General features: G+C 40.5%; 2 protein-coding genes across 3 annotated transcripts; both read right to left on the bottom strand.

Moving 5' to 3' along the window:
• Nucleotides 1–2,250: 2,250 nt before the first annotated feature.
• On the bottom strand, nucleotides 2,251–7,842 carry LOC146613770 (3-keto-steroid reductase/17-beta-hydroxysteroid dehydrogenase 7-like). Its single transcript, XM_085377871.1, has 9 exons — nucleotides 7,748–7,842; nucleotides 5,072–5,275; nucleotides 4,859–4,951; nucleotides 4,637–4,751; nucleotides 3,671–3,865; nucleotides 3,459–3,563; nucleotides 3,307–3,363; nucleotides 3,114–3,212; nucleotides 2,251–2,970 (listed from the first exon to the last, which is right to left on the bottom strand). Exons 1-9 carry the CDS (start codon nucleotides 7,780–7,782, stop codon nucleotides 2,836–2,838), a joined length of 1,038 nt encoding a protein of 345 aa, XP_085233997.1. The 5' UTR covers nucleotides 7,783–7,842; the 3' UTR covers nucleotides 2,251–2,835.
• An 831-nt stretch (nucleotides 7,843–8,673) lies between these two features.
• On the bottom strand, nucleotides 8,674–17,924 carry ddr2b (discoidin domain receptor tyrosine kinase 2b). 2 transcript variants are annotated; one of them, XM_085377032.1, is made up of 17 exons: nucleotides 17,860–17,924; nucleotides 16,997–17,100; nucleotides 15,678–15,780; nucleotides 13,866–14,103; nucleotides 13,367–13,514; nucleotides 13,132–13,234; nucleotides 12,824–13,031; nucleotides 12,112–12,352; nucleotides 11,930–11,995; nucleotides 11,377–11,513; nucleotides 10,700–10,910; nucleotides 10,388–10,611; nucleotides 10,005–10,132; nucleotides 9,699–9,914; nucleotides 9,374–9,608; nucleotides 8,963–9,112; nucleotides 8,674–8,808 (listed from the first exon to the last, which is right to left on the bottom strand). In XM_085377032.1, the coding sequence occupies exons 1-17, from the start codon at nucleotides 17,922–17,924 to the stop codon at nucleotides 8,674–8,676; spliced, it is 2,712 nt and encodes a 903-aa protein (XP_085233158.1). The 2 variants fall into 2 exon arrangements, with proteins under 2 accessions (XP_085233158.1, XP_085233159.1); XM_085377033.1 differs by lacking the exons at nucleotides 16,997–17,100; nucleotides 17,860–17,924 and having other exon boundaries at nucleotides 9,374–9,657; nucleotides 9,766–9,914; nucleotides 10,388–10,604; ... (1 more) ...; nucleotides 12,824–13,007; nucleotides 15,678–15,778.
• Between the last annotated feature and the right edge of the window lie 2,110 nt (nucleotides 17,925–20,034).

Below are 20,034 nucleotides of genomic sequence, written 5' to 3'. Positions count from 1 at the left end.
GAAGTTACAGGTACTGATGAAAGTAACTTTATAACTGCAGACTTCATGCAGAATAAACACAAGGCCTAAACTGTGCCCACTTATACCTGGATACATCTGTATGTGCAGCTACACCTCATCCTGATGCTACTGACAGGCACATCATCAGATTAAGTCGGATTTGCCAGTTTATAAATAATAATAATAAAAGGGTGGTGTGGGTAGGGCCAACAGGGACATGCTGAGTAACAGCAGAATCAGCTCTTTAGGTTCACCGAGAAAGCTGTCACACGGGTTGGACAAAAATATCGAGGAAATATCTCCAGGTATTAAATGTTGGCCCAGTTTTTTTGTTGTTGTTGTTTTTCAAAGTGTGCTGAGGTTTGTCCTGGAGTGTCTCAAATGGACAGGAAGTTGACTGTGTTCACTTGGATTTAGGTTTTCAATTTTTGTATTTTATCCTTCTGCAGTCTCAAAGTGAAGCTGTCCAGATGAAGAGTCGGCTTTCTGCCATTTCATTTTTGTAATAACAGAGAAAACTGGTACAGTGTGCCACTGGATTTACACTTACAGTCTGCAGATTCTCCATTAAACATTTAATAGGTTTGATAAAATATCGTTTTAGAGGGACATTTCTGCATAACTGTAAAGCTGGGCTTTGTCTCTGAAATGTGTCCGGAGTTCAAGGCATGATAATGTGAAAAAATGTACTTTTAATTTGCTTACTACACTACTTCCACTACTTTCCTGTAATTTACAAGAAGAGCTTGAAACCAAAAGGAGACATGCATCGCACGTGGTCAGCGCAGCTTTACTTAAGGCAAAACTTCAGAGGGATATACGATGAAGGATAAAAAATAAAGTCGCCAAAATATATCGATACTTGAACCAATTCACCACTCTGCATTGTGTCTGACAAATATGACAGTGTACAGAAGTGCACCTGTGTGACGAAGTAATAACTTTTATTCAAGGCGTGCTATTATTAGCAAATGAAATTCTATTTGAATTGACATCCATCATTTCTTTATATTTTACTTGGAAAATTAAATGAATTTATTTAATCACAGGAATGGTTGACTCAAGGTTCTTTATATTTTAAGACCCAACAACAATACAGAGAAAACCCCAATAATCAGACCACCACCTATGAGCAAGCACTTGGCGACAGTGGGAAGGAAAAACTCAATTTTAACAGGAAGAACCAGGCAGCCATCAGCTTTAACCAGTTGGGGAAAATAGGTACAGCAATTCATTGAAACGTGCAAACACACATGTAAATAAGAGGCAAAATGAGCTGAAAGTTAATATTTGGAATGACCCCATTACATAGTAGCACATAGTAGTGGTGTGGCATTTAATATGTCACACCGCTTTATGAATGTGTAATATATTTAATATGTAACTTTTTACCTATATGCACTGTTAGGCACTGTTGTATTCTTCAGGTCATTTAAAAGTCTATTCATTACCAAAACTGGCACAGAAGATTTAGTTATTTGAACATTTTTTTAGATTTTGGACTCCAGTACTTTATAAAATTTACACATATACATTTTTTACAAATAAAAATGGAAACAAAAAAAGAGAAAAATCATTGGATAATGGACAGGACTAAACATCCTTTCCTACTAGTCGCCTAACAAAGAAAAAAATATACTTGGTTGTATTTTGTATATTCCCTCAGAAAATGTTGGATTGACTTTTTGTTTTTAGTTTAGTAAATGCAAGAGTCGATATCTGAGGCGACTGAAAGATAACAAAATCTAACAGTGGGGTGTGATGCTGTGGATATATGGTAATGAAATAAATAAGCAAAAAAAATGCTGATACTGGTCTAAAGCAGCTGATTTATTTACTTGCACACTTATTCGTCCTATTGCAAACTATAAGTTTTTCCATTTATTTACTTGACAATCCTTCCATAATTTATTATTTGTATGGAAACGATCTCCAGATCACACAGAGCTGATGGTTAGTCAGTGGCCTCAGGGCATTAACAAAGACCTAATTAACTTTGTGGGGCAGGAAACATGATGCAGCTATCAGGTGAAAACACAGCAGGGTCCACTTTACAACAGGAAAGCGCTTTCTTGTTACTGATCTCACGTGAACTTGTTGACCCTCAATGAACTTCCACTGTTTGTTTAAAAACAGTGATTCTTGTGAATCTGAGTTCAGAAACCGTGACAGGCTCAGCTCATGAAACATAAAATCTCTTCATTATTTTAACAAAGTCTCAAGAAATGCAAAGCGTGTTTCTATTATTAACATGTTGAAATATGAAACAATGTGAGTAATGTGAGGAGGTTTGTAGAGAGCTCAAAGTAGCTTATCAAAAAGGCCCTTCCTGCCCACACAGTTATTTAAATTAGACCTCTCAGTGTGATGTGCTTCAAGTTCACCGTATGATTGGAAAGTCTTTAGAGCAGTGTTAACAGAGGACTGAGGGAATATCGGTGGACTTTAAAAAAAAGAAAGGAACAGTTGCATTTCCTTCATAACTGATTTGTTTAATTACATAAAAACAACCAAGCTAAGCTTTGTCTGACCTGGTGGAGAGGTGCAGCTTGATCAAAGAAAGAAGCCATTAGCTGTTGAGACAGAGCTTTCTTTAACATTTTGACTCAGGGAAAATCTTCCCATGGGGTCCCCTCAGAAGTAGTCAGAGTTAACATAATCACTTATATAAACCAAAGCTTTGACCTTGGCTGAGGTAGAACAAGCGTGATCATTTCACCCTCTGTTCAGTGGTCCACCTGGGAAGGATGGGATGAATAAGGGCAGTGACACTGGTTCAGATTTCACAGGATCCATTTCAAGAGAGCAAAACCTTCCGGTACAAAAGAATCACTTTTACTCTATCTCATTGAGATACCGCTGATGAGCTTCATTGTCAGCATTTCTCTCACACAGTTTCCTTCTGACCCCTTTCTCAAGTTCAAGAAGTTTTGAAAAGAGGACGTCAGCCGTTTCACCATCAATATCCATCTGAGACGTGAACACAAAGCAGAGAAAACCTGAATTAAGTTAAAAGCAACACATCACACAAATACCATCTGCTACTCTAAAAAACGCTCTGTAACACAGGCCTGAGCACTTTCTCTGTGGAATACAGGGCTCTCGTTACTCACCTGTCGTGGCTCGGTGTAGTTTGTCCCAAGCCCTGATGTTAAACTATGATACTTTGCTCTGGGATCCAGAGATTCTGGCTTTTGCAGAAACAGCCAGTGCTGTGAGCAGAAACACCAGGCCATGAATCTGGGTTCACAGAGCCTTTACAGTGCAAATATTCAAATGATTGTAATAATTTTCAAATGGAAATACCAGTGCCTCTGCTCCATTGTACGGTGTAAGGGTGAAAGTGTTGGTGAAGATCCTAATCTGTTTTGCACAATTAGAAAATACATGAACGTGAGTCTTTTCATACGTAACTGTGGTCACGTTAAAAGATAAAAATAAAATAAGTTACCACTTACCAACCACATGATGGGCATGATTAGAGTCCAGAAGGAGGAGGGGAGGATACCATAGGTCAAATTAGTCATCACCAGTCCTGGGCAGACTACTGAGGAGAACAGACCCTGTCACAAGACAGAAAGAATTTATAAATCACAGTGACCTCGTAAGAGTTTCACAAAGCTTGCAGTGATAGTTACCGCACTGACATCAGAGTACGTGACAGACAAACCTGGCCGTTCATGCGCCTGTTAAGAGCCACGCTGAGCATGTCTGAAGCGTATTTGGAGGAGCTGTAGGGCTCCGTCCCTTTTCTGTGCTGAATGTCATCCATGCTGAAGGCAGACCGGCGGGCATTACTCGAAGAGGTCCACACTACCCTGGACGTATGACCTGTCTGACACAGCAGAGGCTCCAGCTCCCGGATCTGGAAAACCAGGAGAGAATTATATCAGGTCCAAGGTGGAAGTGCACAGTAAGGAGTGATGTAGGAGGGGTGCATGAATCACTGATTTAAGCAGGCCAGCATAAGAATATATGGATCAGCCTGAGGCAGGCATTAATAATTCACTGTGTTAGCCAAATCAAATATTCATTTTATAAAATTTTGTAAGAGAATAAAAAGCAAAAGATATTTTATCTTTAAAATTATTATTTTATTTTTAGCAATCTATGATGGATGCTTCACTACTACATGGTGATCCTACAATCCTAATGACACATTTATTATGCTAATTAAATAATAATTTATAATAATTCAAACATCAGGAACAAAACTTGCAAGAAAGAACAAGTTCAAAACATTAAAAACTACATCACACTTATTGGCCACTTTATTAGAGACACCCGCTCAACTGCATGTTTGCCCAAATATCATATTAACCAATCCCATAGAATCACCTCAATGCATTACAAATTTGGTCAAAACAACCTGCTGAAGACAGATATTCAAAGCTTTAATAGGTGCCTTTTGGTTTGGAGAGACAAAAACTGGGTTAAACAAACATATTGTTTACATTGCTGCACTAAGCAATGCAACTAAGAGCAACACAAACAGCAACAAAGTTTGTAGCTGACTTTCTGTGTCAAACACATCCGCATATTAAAGTCAGTATCCTGAAGTTTATTTATGCTACTGTAGGTTAAAAGACATATGTATGTATGTGTGTGTGTGTGTGTGTGTGTGTTTGTGGTGTACCAGGACAAAATGACCAAACAGGTTAGTGGCAAAAACTTCCTGTAGGCCATCTGAGTTGAGGTGGTCTTGTTGAGTCAAGAGACCCTCTGCTGTTGCAAACATGTTGATGACATTTCTGCAGTGGGGAAGGTACAGTCTTATAGAGCAGCAAAGACAGCTTGAATGTATCCAATATCAAACAAAACAAAACAAAGAAATCATAAACTGGCTTTAGAAATGTACCTGGAAAATAAACCCTTAAAAAAAGCTCTGATGTCCACTTGTGGATTGGGCATAATTCCAGCATTTAGATAGAGAAAGTCAATTCTGTTGTATCTGGAAACACACGAATGTGTATTAAAGGTTAAGCTATCAGTTCCTTATTTGTAGTTCATATCACAAAGAGAACAATCACCAGTGTGATGACGTCAGCACGCGGCATCAAACATCTCTCACCTGGACTTGACCACCTTAGCAGCGTCGAGCACCGACTCCACAGAGCCCACGTCGAGCTGTAGTAAGTCCACATGGGCACCGGCGTGAGAGGTGAGGAGGGCGCTGCGGGCGGCCTCTGCCCGCTGCATGTTCCTGCAGGCCAGACACAGCCGGAGCTGTGTGTCCTCAGTGAGAAGCCTTTCACACAAAGCCAAGCCGATGCCGCTGCAGACAGATGGCAGACAAACACAGCCGTGCACTCGTATTAACAAACTTTCCCTGAACAACTGAGAGATTACCTCACAGATGAAGTAAAGCAAACTGTAAACATAGTCTGGAGTCACGTTATTGGAGAAGAGATAATGAAAAAGGATTTTCAAGTGACGTGAAGCTTCCATTTTCATGTACTGTTAATTATGGTCTTTGTTTCCGAAGTGATATTTAGTGGATAAGTTAACTAGTGTGTGGAACGTGAGGGGGGGAAAAGGAACATATACAAGTGTTCTGTTTCGTCTCTTTTATAGCTGTATGTTAAGTAAAGGGTTACAGGAAGCAGTTATTATATCTCGACATAAAGCTGTAAACCTGAAGAAACAGCTAGTCTCACAGGGAAGCAGACTTATTTCCACTAGTAATCTATTCTTGAGCTTTAGACTCTAATGCTGAATGATGTTATCCTAAAGGTTTCCCTTTATAAATACAGTCTAGCAATTGCATAAGTATACTTTAGACATCAATACTATACAACTACAGTTGTAAGCAAGCAAATGTGGGGTGATTTTGACAGTTTCCTCACGTGCAGTCAACCAGTATGGAGAATCTGGACATCATCGAAAGAATTATACCCCCCGGGACTCGCTTTTAGAGCCCATATAAGTAACATATACAACTAGACAACAACTGTTTGGAAGAGCATCTACATGGATCGATGAAGTCAGAATACTGTAAAGAAACCACTACTGAGGAAGACCAATATGAAGAGAACTGGTTTGGCTATGAGACAAAAGAATAGCCACAGCGTACTGACTGTTCACCACAGTCAGTCCGCTGTTCACCACAGTCGTGGTGCTGAGCTGGGTTTCCACATCCATTTACTCAGGAGGATGGTGTCAAAGTTTGTGAAAGGAGTTTGATGCGAGTCGATAAGTCTGTGAAGGTCACTTCTGTCTGATGATGGTGATACTGAGGTGTGTGGTTGAGGATATACTGACCTTTCTGTCAGTAAGAGCTGAGTTTTTGGTGACGTTAGCTGCTGTTAGACTCTGTTAGTTGTTGTTAGCTGGCGTTAGTGTTGGACTTAGTAAGTAGTAAGTAAAATTTATTTATATAGCGCTTTTCACAGATAAAAAAAATCACAAAGTGCTTTACAACACAGAAAATGGAAATATAAAACAATATAACAGTAAATAAAACAGCAAATAAAACAATGTAATATAATAAAACTATAAAAACAGCATAAGAGGAAATTAATCAAATGCTTTTCTAAATAAAAATGTCTTCAGCTGTTTTTTAAAAGAGTCAATGGAGTCCGTGCAGCGTAGAGACAGTGGAAGAGAATTCCACAAATGTGGTGCCACCGTCTGAAAGGCCCGATCACCACGAGTTTTAAAACGAGTGCGTGGTACCACCAGCAGTCTCTGATCTAATGACCTTAAAGCTCGAGAAGATGAATGTGGTTTCAGCAGGTCAGACAAATATTGAGGAGCTTGACCATGTAGGGCCCTAAAGGTTAGAACTAAAATTTTAAAATGAAACCTAAAACTTACAGGCAACCAGTGAAGGGAGGCTAAAACTGGAGTAATATGATACTTGGTAATAATCTATCATATCAAGTGAGAATGTAATCAAACTGGTTATCAGAGGAAAAGTGTGATTTTTAGGACACTTGAGGCCAACATTAGCTGCTCCGGGGACAGGATAGTCGCATGTCTGATCGGCTGATAATAAGAAACTGTGACAATATCGGGAATAAATGAGCATGTTTACACATGTTTCCGTGTTTAAGAGCCCTGACTTCAGTTCGGGAGATGAGGCTTCAGGTGAGGATGATGTTTTTGTCAGATGCTGGTCGCCTTGTTTGTTTCCTTCATGTCTCTGCTTCTTTGGTTAGGAAAACCCCTTTGCAGACGATAAAACATATGTATCATCCCTTATATCTTGAGTTTGAAGGTACAGACACAAATTGAAATTTCCCTTCACGGCATGCAAATTCCTACGAGACCGCTTCAGAGTGGTCAGCCACTGTATTCAATATGACATTCCAAGTTCATGAGAACGCATCAATTTGCCGAAAGATGCAAAAGATGAATCAATGCATATTCATGAGTACGACATTCTTTTTTAGTTTTAACTTGTGACACACATACATTACATTTGAATATATGTGCTAGTGAAACATTATTACAGAGTAAGAAAGACAGCTTATGAAAGATTTAGAGGCCTTTAATCTCTCGCTGTATGAACCTACAGTATGTCTTTTACTAAGACGCACTGATACAGTTCATAGGTGGTACTTTGTAGTGTAACTAACTATTGCAATAACCTCCATTACCGAAAACAGGTTATACTTGAACAAGTCCAACATGTTTTTTGAAACTCATTGTTTAAAATGAAGAGTAGAAGTCCCGAACAGCATCTTCTAGCTAACAGCACCCGGTGTCCGTATGAACCGTTATAAAACAGTTTTAGCGGACTTACCTGTTGGCACCCGTTACGATGACGACTTTTTCCATGCCTGAGCGGAATGAGCAGCGGCTGTAGAGGAAGCAGACACCGGGGGCAAATTTTCAAACCTGCTGTATTCACCGGGGACGTTCAGCCCCTCGTCCGATGCCGTTGAAAACAGTCAGCCTATTGCTTAGGCAGCTGCGTGGTGTGATTGGATGTCAACAAACAGCTGGCCAATCAGATTTCACTACAGAGAGCGAGGTGGTCCAAAACGATTAAAGAGCGCAACGGTTGAAAGTACAGCCGTGTTAGCAACCCCAGCAGGCTAAAAAGTATCAAACTTATCGTATATTAAAAACCAAAGATACAAACGAAGGATAATAATAGCATTTCTTCTTTATTTACAGGTATCCTTGGTCCAACAGGCGTTAAAACGTTGTTCTTTGCTATTTCCCCCACTATGTACAATAAATTCATTTCTGAAAAAGGACATAAACATGTTTATAAAAAATCTACATCAGCTTCTGCATACGAAAGCACAATCTCATCAGGAAAACGTTTTCCCTCATGACAAAATTCAAATATAAAAGACAAAAACACAAAACAGTGCTCACATAATAAATGTGCAATAGGATTAGATATATGATGGAAAAGAAAAGGGAGGGGGGATATTATTGCATAAATAGACAGCATAACAAATCATAAGAAAATAATAAATACACAGAGGTCTGAATGCACTGTACGAATAGAACTATCTGCATTATATCTACAATAGGAGGCTATATTTAAGTGTAGTCTGTACCTTCACATATCTCTCCATTTAGAGCATAATTTTTGAGAAGCAGGCATTGACAAAAAAGTGAATATTTTATGGGTCTGACTCCAAATAAATGAATCTAAACCAAAGGAAGCAACCGAGACCCTGCACAGCACAGTGGAACGATACATCTCCTCTGCTACGCCAGGCTCTCTAACAGCTGAGAGTGTATCTCCTGAAAGCTCGGCCGCTGCTTGGCGTTTCTCCTCCAGCAGCTTAGCATGAGATCCTTGTAAATTCTGTCAGGACAACAGGGAGGCTTCGGCAGGTACACCTGGTAGGATGAAGCACAATACTCTCAATACAGTATTATGAGTATTATAAGTGTTACAAGACACATCTACATACATATCTGAGAACTATTACATCCTAAAATCCTCCACAGTGGCACTCAGGAGGACTGTCAGGTACAGTGGTGTGAAGCTCACCTGTTTGCCCTGTTCCCTGAAGAACTCTCCTGTGTTTTCAATGACCTGCTCGTCAGAGAGCTGGGAGTACGGCTGCTCCTTACACAGAGTGAGAATTTCCCACAGAGTCACCCCGAAGGCCCACACGTCACTAGCCATAGTGAACTTACCCTGAGGAGAAAAAAGATCATAGACAGATTGGTATAAATTTAAAGCTTAAAAATTCTAAATTAAAATGTATAAAATATTTAAAATTGATCTGCTGTCACCTCTGTATAGAACTTATACTAACCTTTTAAATATATGTGGATTAGCAATAATCGTAGAACAATAAAAAACCCAATAAAACTGTAGTGGAATGTCAGATTTCCCTTAGTCTATAAATAACGGATAAATGGAGGCGATAATGTCCCAAATCCATAGATTACTCACTAGTAGGATGCTCTCCCATGACATCCAGCGAATGGGCAGTACAGCTCGGCCCTGGATCCGGTAGTAGCCCCCTCTATAAAGGTTCCGACTCATGCCGAAATCAGCGATCTTTATGGTGTATTTCTTACCCACCAGGCAGTTGCGGGTTGCCAGATCACGGTGGACAAAGTTAAGAGAGGACAAATACTTCATACCAGATGCAATCTGCACTGCCATGCCGATCAGCGTGGTGTAACTAAGAGAGAGAAAATAAATAGTGTGAGCTAAGTGGCTCTTTGTGTCATTTCCCTGATGATCATTTCAATTACATGTGAATTACACCTACCTGACCATGGTCTTCCCCTCCGTCTCCTCTTGTTCGATCTCATCTTCATCAGCGGCCTTTAGTCTGAGATTGCAGAGGAACTGGTTTAGGTCACCATTTTCCATGTACTCAGTGATCATGCACAGAGGATCTGTGTCCACACACACTGCCAGCAGACGGACGATGTTGGGGTCCCTCAGACGAGACATGATTCGGATCTCCTTCAGGAAGTCATTCCTGCAGAACGACAGGGTCACGTAATCTACAACTTGACTGGCAACTGAATGAAAAGCCGTACCAGTACATCTCTGTAAAAGTTTCTTTTACCTTGCGTTCTTGTTGGCATCTTCCCGCAGTGTTTTAACAGCAACAAGCAGAGGGGACTCATTGTTTCCCTCTATGGACAAATCCTCACCCAAAAAGTCCTGCATGCCCTCTGCCTCGCACAAGTGGACCTGTTTAGAGGAGCACTTTGTCAGTTCATCATCCACTTGGCATCCCTCGAAACCATCTGTTTAATACCACTAAGTGTTTCCTATCTGGCAGCATGTAGTGATTTCATAGTCTGCTGCTTTTACCAGGCAGCAAGCGCTGTCATTGAATTTTATAAATGATAGCTATAAAGTTACAACAGCATAATGGCGGCGAAGAGAAAATGAGTTTAAAGCCCTTAAAGCATCTCCAGCAAACATTAGAGCTACTGGGCATACTTCTCCAAACTGGCCCTCTCCCAGTTTCTCCTTGAAGGTGAGCTTCTGTCTGGGGAACTCCCTCATGGATGAATCTGTGCCAGCAAAGAAATTCATGTTGACAGCTGTGATGGAGTAGATGCTGTTGTCCGAAGACTCCTGCAGACTGATGATATCTGCCTCAGCATAGTGGGGGGCACCATCGGAGCCTCCGGCTGCAAAGGCTCTGCAGGGGGTACTCGATTCTTATTTGGAAAAGAAAAGACGGAGGATGGGACGTGTCGCTGTAGCTGACCTCCAAAGATGTTCACTTATTTCCTTTAGACAGCTTACCGAGGCGTTCAGTGGACTGAGAAAACTCGGGCAGTTTCCGGATGAGACGTGAGGGCTCCTGGTAGTCGGCACAGAGGGGGAAGATTCTTTCATAGGTGGAGTTGGAGGTCGAGCCACTCTCACTGGAGAGAGACGAGTGGTGGAAGGAGAAGGCCCGTGTCTGGATGGCGAGACGAGCCGTGAGCTCGTCATCCAGCATGCGACGAGATGCCTGAAGATGCAAGAGAGAAGCAGTTGGTATCTGCGGTGTTTTTACAACGTGAAAGTCTTGAGAGGTTTTGCAGGACATCAGTGTTGTCATGTGATGATATAAGAAGAAACTGACATGGAGGGAAAGGAAAGCTCTGGTGCTTTTGATAATGACGTCTTTTTTTCATATAATATCTGAAGCCAAAAAACCCCCAAAGAAACCCAAAAGAACGTAGCAGTAAAAATGCTGATTTGAGTATAGATCACCTTATCGCCTTCTTGAGTCTACTTCTTGTTTACCTTTGTTCTATATTTTTAAAATTTGGGAACAAATTTAAGTTTGCCAACTAATTATGAATTATGTTTTTGTGCATCCAGGGTTCAGTGCACACGTCACACCATATGATCAGTTGTGGATGTTGAATCATTACTGTAAGTTCAAATAACTAAAATTGATTAAATGATTTTAAAATAAATTTTTTTCTCACCTTCTCCAGCATCTTTTGCCAGACCTGTCGCCACAGGATAATGACAATGATGGCCAATAGGATGGCTATAATGGCCACCAAACAGCCAATCAGGATCCTTGTATTGCTGTCATCCACTTTATGTGTAGGATCATCCCCTAACAAACCACATTAGAGTTGGATGTTGACATGAATTTAATGTAATTCATTACAGATCAAATTCTAAAATAATAAATTTTTTTTCAAACATAATGCTTTTGTTTCATTATATTTTATAAGAAACCGGCCATTTATTCTAACAATAATCAGTAATTCTTGCTATTATCAGCAGGGGGCAGTGTTGAGCCAGGAGAAATTTAGGTCATGCAACCTTTTAAAGCATTAGAAGTCCAACCACATCTAAAATAAGGTGCATTACACGATCAAGGAAATATAAAAACAGATTTTTACATGAAATCAAAATCAAACAGTAACAACACATTCATGTCTTCTTCTATCTCATATTTTACCCTATAATCAAAAATGAAAACAGTGACTTAAATAAGAAAATATCAGAAGATGTTTGGCTGCTCACCTGGTAATATTTTTGTCGGGTGTCCATGCTTGCGAGGAGCCATTGATGTATTGTACACTGCTGAGCCTGTAATTGAAAGAAATAAAGGTGGTGGGACACGGCACATGCTCCCTTTAGATTATTGAATTAAAGTCTCTAAAGCAAAGGCTACACCTGATCTTTGCTTTTCTTTTTCTTTTTACCTGACTGGAAGGCCACCTCACTGAACAGCATCCAAAGGTCACTGAAGTGGAAGCGGCATTTAATGGTGCTGGCTGTGCGGTCCCCGAGGGGCACCGTGATAAAACGAGCGCTTTGGCTCTCACGATCAACAGCAGGCCTGAAGGTCACCGGGTCTGCCTCCCACTCTGATCCTGACCGAAAGTAACAAGTAACCTGCCTGAACATCCTCACCCCTCGGCTAAACATGTTGTTGCAGTGAACCTGCGAAGGTGAGATGTGGAAGTATAAGAAAAGCATGATTAAAGTACTTAAATAGTCTGTTATTATTCTGCAGCCCTTACCGACCTGGCAGTTCTCTCTGTCTCTCTCTTTTTTTTTACTTAAAAGTGCTCAAAATAGTCAGAGCGCGACTGAGATGATGGTGCAGGAGAAGGTGTAGCCATGACTAATCTGTCTAGCTGTGCAGTAGCAGAAATATCATTCATCTTACATCTCTGATCTCTTGCCACGGCACTTATCCACGAAGATCAGGCTAATTATACAGAAAATGTAATTTTTTTTCTTCCTCCAGCAAGGCTGTCCTGTTCTTTTTTTAATGCCCCAATAAATTTTACAGCAGCTGTAGAAGGTGGGTGCTTGCCCAGCATAGTGCAGAATAGCTCAATTCAGCAAAGTGTTAGCTCTACAATTTCATCCCGCTCGCTTAAAATACCCCCTGCGCTGACTTCTTACCTTCATGGACGAGAAGTTTCGCACATGGTCGAACTCAAAGATCATCTCCACGTAACCTCTGGGGAAGCTCCTGTTGTTCCACCCTACATAGTCATAGCCAGGCCAAAAGTTGTAGCTGTGGCTGTGGAGAAAGTCGTCCAGACCCCAGGTGCCATCGGTCAGCTGGCCGAGCCCTTTCGTCAGCCTTGAGGAAGGATTTATGGTTGAGCTGAAGACAGAAATAGGGTTTTTTTAAGGTTTGCACATATGCTCATTTTTAAAATGCACAAATGTTGTTTTAGTTCAAAGAAAGTTTGTTAAACTCAGACCTTTCAGCTGATGCTCCATCGTACACAGAGTCATTGAAGAAGACATCCAGGCCTCTGTAGATCATTTGGTGTCCATCTGGAATGCTGTAGGACATCAGGCCATCTAAAGCAGGCAGGTCAAAGAGAACACACAGCTGATTCAGTGTTTGCTCACATCATATTACTATATAAAGTGTAATGTAAAATATATCGTTTGGTTGAAGTTTCATGTTCCACTCTGAGTGTCATGACTAACCGAGCCATTCACAGCCGTAGAGCTCCACTCTCATACACACGATCATGGAGTGGTCGGTCACGGGCATAAAGCGGACAAAACGGGCAATGATGGGAGGCTCCAGGTCCTTCAGGACCACGTCATATGCATTACTGTTGCCTTCGATGATCTGGCAGAGGTGAGGAAAGATGTCTCATTTCCCACAAATACTCAAGTTGTTCGTGTTTCCCCATTTATAATAGTAAACAAGCACCTTTTACAATGCTTTTGAAACATGTTGCTAGCATTCAGTTAGAAGTGAACATTTGAAATATTAAAAACAAATGCTCATATATAGTATTTGATCTGTTAACATTTGATAAAAGATAAGATTTAAATGATTTTCAAATATACACAGTAGCTCAATTTTTCACTATCATGGACAATGTTAAACAAATTAAGATGATAAATAGCAGATTAGTATTACATGTACACCTTATTTGAATCAGAAGAACACATCTTTACGTCTTTACACGCTCACCTGCCTTCCCTTTCTGTCATGCCAGCCCACCCAGCTGCTGCCGTCACGGCTGTACTTGATCCTGTATCGCTGGGCAAACTCATTACCCATGCCGTCGGCGTGCCGACCTTGGGTGCCCACGAGCGTGATGAAGTGCAGCGAGCGCAGGTCCACCTGGAGATACTCTTTGAGGCCGTCCGGCTCTGACATGATGTCAGGACACCAAGCCCCGTCACCGTCTCCGTTGTCAAAGTCAAGTCTGACGGTGAGCAGGAAAATAAATGGAAGAGTCGGTACCGGAAACCGAGGTCACAGAGTTCAGGTACACAAACACAGGGGAAAAGACATAAAGCGAGGAAAAATGTTACAAGATACGAACAGAGGAAAAAGCAGTGAGGAATAATGAAATTATATCCTATGTACCTGATTTTTCCTGTCTGAAAGAAATCATGTTTGCACACTTCCTGTTATTCCATGTTACCACTGAACACATTGTTAAAAGGCTCTAATTAGTTCACCAGTACATGATAGATAGACTAATCAGCCATAATTACTTTGTAGGGATTGTGATGCATTAGGCAGCAAATGAAGACTCAGTTGAAACTCATATTTTGGAAGCAGGAAAAGGGATCTAGGTGATATTGGATTGTAGCTTTGCCAGAACAAATACTCATACGCAGTGTTTCCGTATGCTTTGGTTTGGCAGCTGGTGAACCTGCAACAGAGCCTTGGATCCCCAGGGTTATACTTTAGGATCAAAGGCTGGTGTCAGTAATAGCAATAGAGCTACTGCAGTGCTGGCAACGATTGAACTACGTCGCAGACCATAAGCCACAGATCAGCCAGAGTACCCATGTAGACCCTACAACAGACAGTGAGTGCCAGAATCGGGCCATGAAGCAACCTGGAAAGAGAACTCATCTAATGAATGATGTTTTATTTTACATCACGCGGAAAGCCACGTGCATGCGTGTGTGTTGTTTACCAAGGGAAGAGATGGAAGCAGGGTACACTATGGGGACGGAGCCAGCCAGTGAAGCCAGCAAAGTTTTGCCATGAAACCTTGGGCCCCTGCGTTGATCTGGATGTTGCTTTCACACGTGAGATGCACGCTCATTCACTGCAGTGGCATTCGCTCATTTCCAAACAACATTGGAAAAAAAAATACTCAGCAGGGATTTGAAGAACATGGCGAAGAGTGTGGACTTCAAATCCCCTTGATCTCATTTCAAATAGATGTGATGAAGAATCAAATCTCAATGGAGACTTGATTTAAACCACTTAAAGAATCTGCTGCGAATAGACTGGAGCCTGATCCCACAGCACACCTCACACCAGGTCAGTACTACTACTACTGCTAATAATAGTGGTTGATTGCAGCATGCTACTTAAACATGCTTGCTGAAAGATGAAAGTATATTTTCTTAGGCTGAGTGAGATCATCTTATGAGAAAGAAAGTATTCTAAATATGTGCTATAACACTATTTACCCCTTACCCTCAACACAAGCCTGTTTGTGTCACTGCTCAGGAGCTTTGGAACGTTAAAAGATGAACTTCCATCATGAAATATATCAGCAATTCAACAAATACAAATCCATCTGGTGAATAACTTTAAATGTTTTGAGTAAAAGATAAACCAATTTAAAACAAAACTTGCTATGTTGGTTCAGACACAAAGTCTACGGTGCTTTTTTACTAAAAGAAAGCAGCAGTTAAGTTTAGGAAATTTCTTCAAATTTAAAGAAACTGAGTTTAGGGATTATCCCTGACAAACTATAATCTCTACATCTAATGAGAGGAAGGAAAGTGGAGTATAAGAGCACAAACATGCCTTCCAAATCTTGCAGCGGTGGACTCAGACCAGTGGCTGGAAGCAGAGATGTCCTCATCCTGAATCTGCCCACCGGTCATACCAAGAGGATAGCGGCACATTTCTACAAGCACACGAAGCACACATACACATAAATGTCTGATGTGTTCTTTCATATGTGCGATATGGTTAAAGTCTTTCCACATATGAGGGTAATATAAGGTTACTTTTACATAAAATCAATTTTAAAGCATTTTCTGGACTTTGAGTAGTTGACTGTAAGGTGGTCACAGCTCATCCCTTCCCCCTCTAGCCCTCTTCCTGCAGCCCTGCAAAGGCCTCTAAAGCCAAACAGAAGCGTCACTGTGTAGGTGCCAGTCTAAGCAAAATGAGAAGGGAGTGGTATTAGAGCTGCCCACTCTTCATTTTTCATCTTTTAAAATCATTTCTAGCATGAGAAACGCTTGAGTTTGAAAAGCCTGACTCCCTTTGTTCTTATGTTGTGCGTGTGGCGACGGGTTGACAAGCAGTGAAAAGAGATTACAGTCCTGCGTTGATACAAGTAAGACGCCATAACTGTAGAGTCAGTTGAGGGAGCAGAGTGACATTGTTTACTTCCCACCATCTCGACTTATATTTCAGTTTTAGTTAGAGCTCCGGCGAAATCCCTCACTCGGATTTTTAGAGAGCGGGCAAACAAGCGAGCCTTTGACTGTGAAAATATTCTAGGGAGGAAAGTGAAATGAGTTCATATGTGTAAGGGAGTGTGTTAGTAGGTGTGTGTGTGTGTGTGTGTGTGTGTGTGTGTGTGTGTGTGTGTGTGTGCGCGTGTGTGTGTGTGTGTGTGTATGTGTGTGTGTGCATCACCTACAACTACGCCTACAAATTTTCTAACTTTTTTTTTCCACGAATTCTCCCCCTTGCCTGTGAAAGGTCTGCCTGTTTTGAAGATGTTTGCTTTCTTGACCAACAGCTAAACCGTACACACACACACACACACACACACACACACACACACACACACACACACACACACACACACACACACACACACACACACACACGCTTGCCTTCTGAGCCCACCCACCTCAACCTGCTTCCCTCCTCTCCATCTTGTCAACATGCTTGTCCCTCAGGAATATGAAATAGTTATTTTAAGCTTGAATATAACATATCCATACATCTGACTCTTACACTGCTTTGATCACACAATGAAGAAAATTAAAAAAGCACTCTGATTGGCTCATGCAGTCATGGCCACTGTTTCCAACTTAACTTAATAAAGATAAAGAGCGGGTATTTGTCAGCGTAGTGCCAGCGGGGTAAAGATAAACGTCTACCTGGGTTGACTTGAGATCTCACAGTGACAGCCTGCAGGAGAACGAAGGCGATCAATTTAACCTCCATGATCTTCAGTTTCATCTCACGGACGCCTGAAAGGAAGCTTGTGAAATCAGATAAACCAGTGTAAATTACTGTGTTACTTTTTCAAATATCCTCTCTGCAAATTCTCCTCAGAAAAGTCCGGGACTTGTAATTACATTTTGGATGTTTGGGATGAATTCAAAGGTTTCATTTACCACAACAGCATGTGCACAGAGATGCACGGTGGCATAATTTGCAACTCTGCCGTTACAAATTGCTCTATAATAGGAGACTATTAAAAGCCACAGCAACAAATGCCCACACAGACCTCTCTGTAACCCAGAGTCCTGCTCTTTCCCACGACAGTACGTAGTGCCTGTATTTTATTTAGCCTGTATGGACCACGTGAAGACGCGTGTCAGTGTCTGCTCAGAAACTGCACTTACTGTCACTGATGTGAAGCGTTAACCAAAATTTTTACAGTGGCAAAAATGCAGCAGGGCTTCTTTCAGACATAAATGTGAAGGGAAATGTAAAAAAACTGAATTTAACACACTGCGTAACACCAATGAAGTGAATCCCTGAGAGCCCTCATTCCAGTAGAGGCGTTTTTATAATCAGTGAGTAACTTTACAGTAACTGATTCCTTACTGAGTATCAGCCAGTTGCTACTTTTACTTGAACATAAGATTAATTAGTGAATGTCTTCCTTCATGTTGTCTCTCACTAAACTTAGGCAAGCTGACACTAAATTCCCTCAATGTCTACGTGGACATTTGAGTTAATAGCCACATATGTAAAAAAAGAAAAAAAAGAAAAAAATATACGTTTGACTTACTTTTGAACTTCAAAACAAACCGTTTTTCTCGGGAAATATTCCACATCTGTTGTGCGCCGATGCATTCAGGACCACAAGTTTGTGACCTCTGCCTCTGAAGGACTTCTTTCTGGAATAGCAAAGAGAGGGGAAAGGAGAGAGAGGAGAGGAAGAGACGCAGAAGGAAAGAGAGAGCGAGCGGAAACGAAGGCTGATGTAAGAGTCCTACTGGCCCGAGAAAAGAAAGAGAGAAAATAACACGCTTTGGGATTTTGAGGTGAGGCCAAAATCCCAGAATTCCACCTGATCCACAAATGGCTTCAATTATGGTGTATAGAGGCAGCTGAGAGCTGCAGTGGCAGCTTTCACCAAGAGCTGCTGACAGAAACAGGCTGGTGGTCATTTTCATGTGAAGATAAACTAGAACTGAAGGAGACGTGATGTTTGAGTAGGAAAAAAAACCCCTCAAACTGCTCTTACATTTAAATGGACCATGCTCTGTGTGTGTGTGTGCGTGCACGCACGTGTGTGTACTTACAGGTAAGGATTAGAAATTGGCCTTCTTTGCTAACAGTTTCATATGAAAGCCCAGAAGCATCCAGATAAACTTTTGTTGCTGTTGCATTCGTTATGCTCAGCTATTGCAAGTTTAGCATTGCTTTTTACATGTTTTATCTTCAGTTGCAACAGCCAGGCATAAAGCTCCTATTTAAAAATGTTTGGAAAGCCAACCAGCTCTGGGTTTACATTCATGTTTAGCATATGCTATCATTTAGGGGTTTTATGCTGAGCTAAAGTACTTTGATATTGATTTTTAACTAGGATTTCTTGCAGCTTAATTTGGCCTGTGCAAAGCAGTCATCAGCATAAAAACATCACTTATGTTGAAAAACTCAAGCAAACAAATTAACTCCATAAATCACTGTGTGACTATTATGCACAGAATATAATTAAAACTAGACCACAAAAACAGAACAATCAGAATCGTTCCTGTATTCAGCACTGCTTAAAACATATTCAGAATTTGGGTAATTTAGCCTGGTAGGCTGACATATCTTAAAATAAGATATATTTTGGTCTTTTATTCTACCTTTGACAAGCTAGAGATGTGAACGCTCTCTATCCGAGCTCCAATTTTAGTTTTTGGCTGGACGTCATTGTTTCCTCATCTCTTACTGAACATTTCTTTCTCACCACGTGGAGCGAGATTTTTAACAGACGCTCCTATGGTATAGATTTCATTACATCGCCTCATTCTTGTGTTCTGTACTTTACCTGAGTATTTTTTTTTACTCGATACATTTTTAAACAGCTATCTGTACTTTCAATTTCTTACATTTTCAAAACAGGTTTGTTACTTTCAATTTAACACATTTGAGGGGAGTTATCATTTCATGCCACTGCGAGCCTTCAAACAGCATTAAAGCAACATTAAATTGTAACACATGAAAGGCAATCCTAATAGTGTATCAATCACATACAAAGAGATGAAAGCGCCAAAACCATATGATGTATGGCATCACGCAGTCATGAGTTAAAGTGTGCCAGCTTTTTTTTTTTTAATTTTTAAATAAATGTACTGAAGTAGCAGCGACTCAGTGGATTCCAGCATGTAAATGTGGTCAAGATGTTCAGCTGAGCATCATAACCGAGAAAAAGTTGACTTATAAGTCACTTTTAACATGTCGTGGTTGTTGGTCCCAGACAACTTTTACTGTTACCACTAGGTGGCACTATAACAATTGCCTGAATCATGAAATAATTGCTAGAAAATGTTTTTTGAAAATAGTGTTTAGTGAACCTCCTGGCGAATAAAAAAAATAAAAAAGAATCAAATATTTACATGCACATATACGTTTTAAGTTGTATCATATTTCCCTTTTCACACATACTTGTCCTTGTATATATATGTATATATATATGTATAAATATGTATATATATATATATATGTTTATTTTAATATTTATCTATCAATATCTTTGTTTCTAGACTTCATTTTATATGAGTGTTTGATGTTTGCTGTATATTAGTTGCTATGACAACTCAATTTCCCTATGGGATTAGTAAAGTCTCTCTGATTCTGATTTCCTAAATCAGGCTTTTTTGGGGGGGAATATATTCCTTAAAAGTGTACTATGCAATTTATTTCAGTTTTTTGGTGGGAAAGAAAAATCACACTGATGACGTAGAAGCCT

The sequence above is a fragment of the Diplotaxodon limnothrissa genome, linkage group LG18 (assembly GCF_057381915.1).
Source record: "Diplotaxodon limnothrissa isolate DT_005_m linkage group LG18, D_limnothrissa_male_GT1.1, whole genome shotgun sequence".
Classification (NCBI taxonomy): domain Eukaryota; kingdom Metazoa; phylum Chordata; class Actinopteri; order Cichliformes; family Cichlidae; genus Diplotaxodon; species Diplotaxodon limnothrissa.
Note: the sequence above shows the minus strand (reverse complement) of the source record. Positions and strands in the feature narration are given on the sequence as shown.